The following is a 1,008-nucleotide window of genomic DNA, read 5'->3' as shown; positions in this document are numbered from 1 at the left end:
CGAATATCAGGTTGGTTGTGGGACTCAAAACGCTGAACGTTTCGTGACACTGAGTTGTAGTGCCACGCACGTCGTGGATGTCTTCATCCTGCTCGCCTTCGGCAATTTCGTCAGGGAGGTGAAGCACACGCCATGTCACAGGGCGTACGCGCGGCACTTTGTTGACTCGAAGCCGCCGGCTCACCAGCAACTTCTTGAAATATTTCTTCATTCGCTCGGTTTGGACTGGATGTTGCACCCAAGGTGTCGCCTTAGTTGAGATTTCTTGAACCAGTTTCGCCACTTATTGAACAAGGTGTGGGACATGCTTCTTCACACGACCGATTGCCTAAACAACAATATATGCAGTGAGGGTTATCATTAACGTGCTTATATACATACACCTTTGAGTTTGCGGTTGAAATGTTCATTGGGGTTGTTGGTGTACGAGCACCCCCTATGGCTGTGAAACACTTGCCACTTCCAAAACCGCGGCCCACGGTTTGTTGAATACACGGCGTGGTACGGCAGCCATGTGTTGAAAAAGTAGGTTCGGAACTTTCGTAGGGTGCGGCTGCCTTCCCAGTTTGCGTGCGCAGTGTCCATGTTGTTGACCAAATCGGCTTCACTTGTGGACATGTGCAACAGGTAAATTTCAAAGGTGACACTTGTCCACTCCTCGCTTGTCATGCCTTGGCGTTTGTCGTAGCACTAGAACAAACCATGATGACAATATTATGACATAGGATTACTTACATTTTTGAGGACGTGAAAAAAACACATAAGGTACTCGAGAAGAGGCAGCTCAGGTTGAAGTGCGTTGGTCATTCCTAGGAATTGTGCCTTGTCTGCATCACCCATAAGTCTTGTCGGCGCCCATGCATAATTCAGAAGACTTGTGAACTTCTCCTGGAGTGACCGCAGTAGCCACGCGACGTCGGCGTGGGTCCGCTGCGACGTGATGCACACGCACAGAAGGTGAAATGAGCCCGCCATGTCGGAGTATCCAAATACGAACATGGGGTAGCC

At 49.7% G+C, this 1,008-nt stretch overlaps 1 protein-coding gene across 1 annotated transcript; it reads right to left on the bottom strand.

The window, feature by feature from the left end:
- Nucleotides 1-369: 369 nt before the first annotated feature.
- Nucleotides 370-999, bottom strand: H257_11517 (hypothetical protein; the record flags this gene model as incomplete). The annotated part of the gene is made up of 2 exons (XM_009838491.1): nt 370-690; nt 736-999. 2 exons carry the CDS (start codon nt 997-999, stop codon nt 370-372), a joined length of 585 nt encoding a protein of 194 aa, XP_009836793.1.
- Nucleotides 1,000-1,008: the final 9 nt, after the last annotated feature.

The sequence above is a fragment of the Aphanomyces astaci genome (genome assembly GCF_000520075.1).
Source record: "Aphanomyces astaci strain APO3 unplaced genomic scaffold supercont1.34, whole genome shotgun sequence".
In the NCBI taxonomy this organism is placed as follows: Eukaryota; Oomycota; class Saprolegniomycetes; order Saprolegniales; family Verrucalvaceae; genus Aphanomyces; species Aphanomyces astaci.
This window is presented reverse-complemented; position numbering and strand designations above follow the sequence as displayed.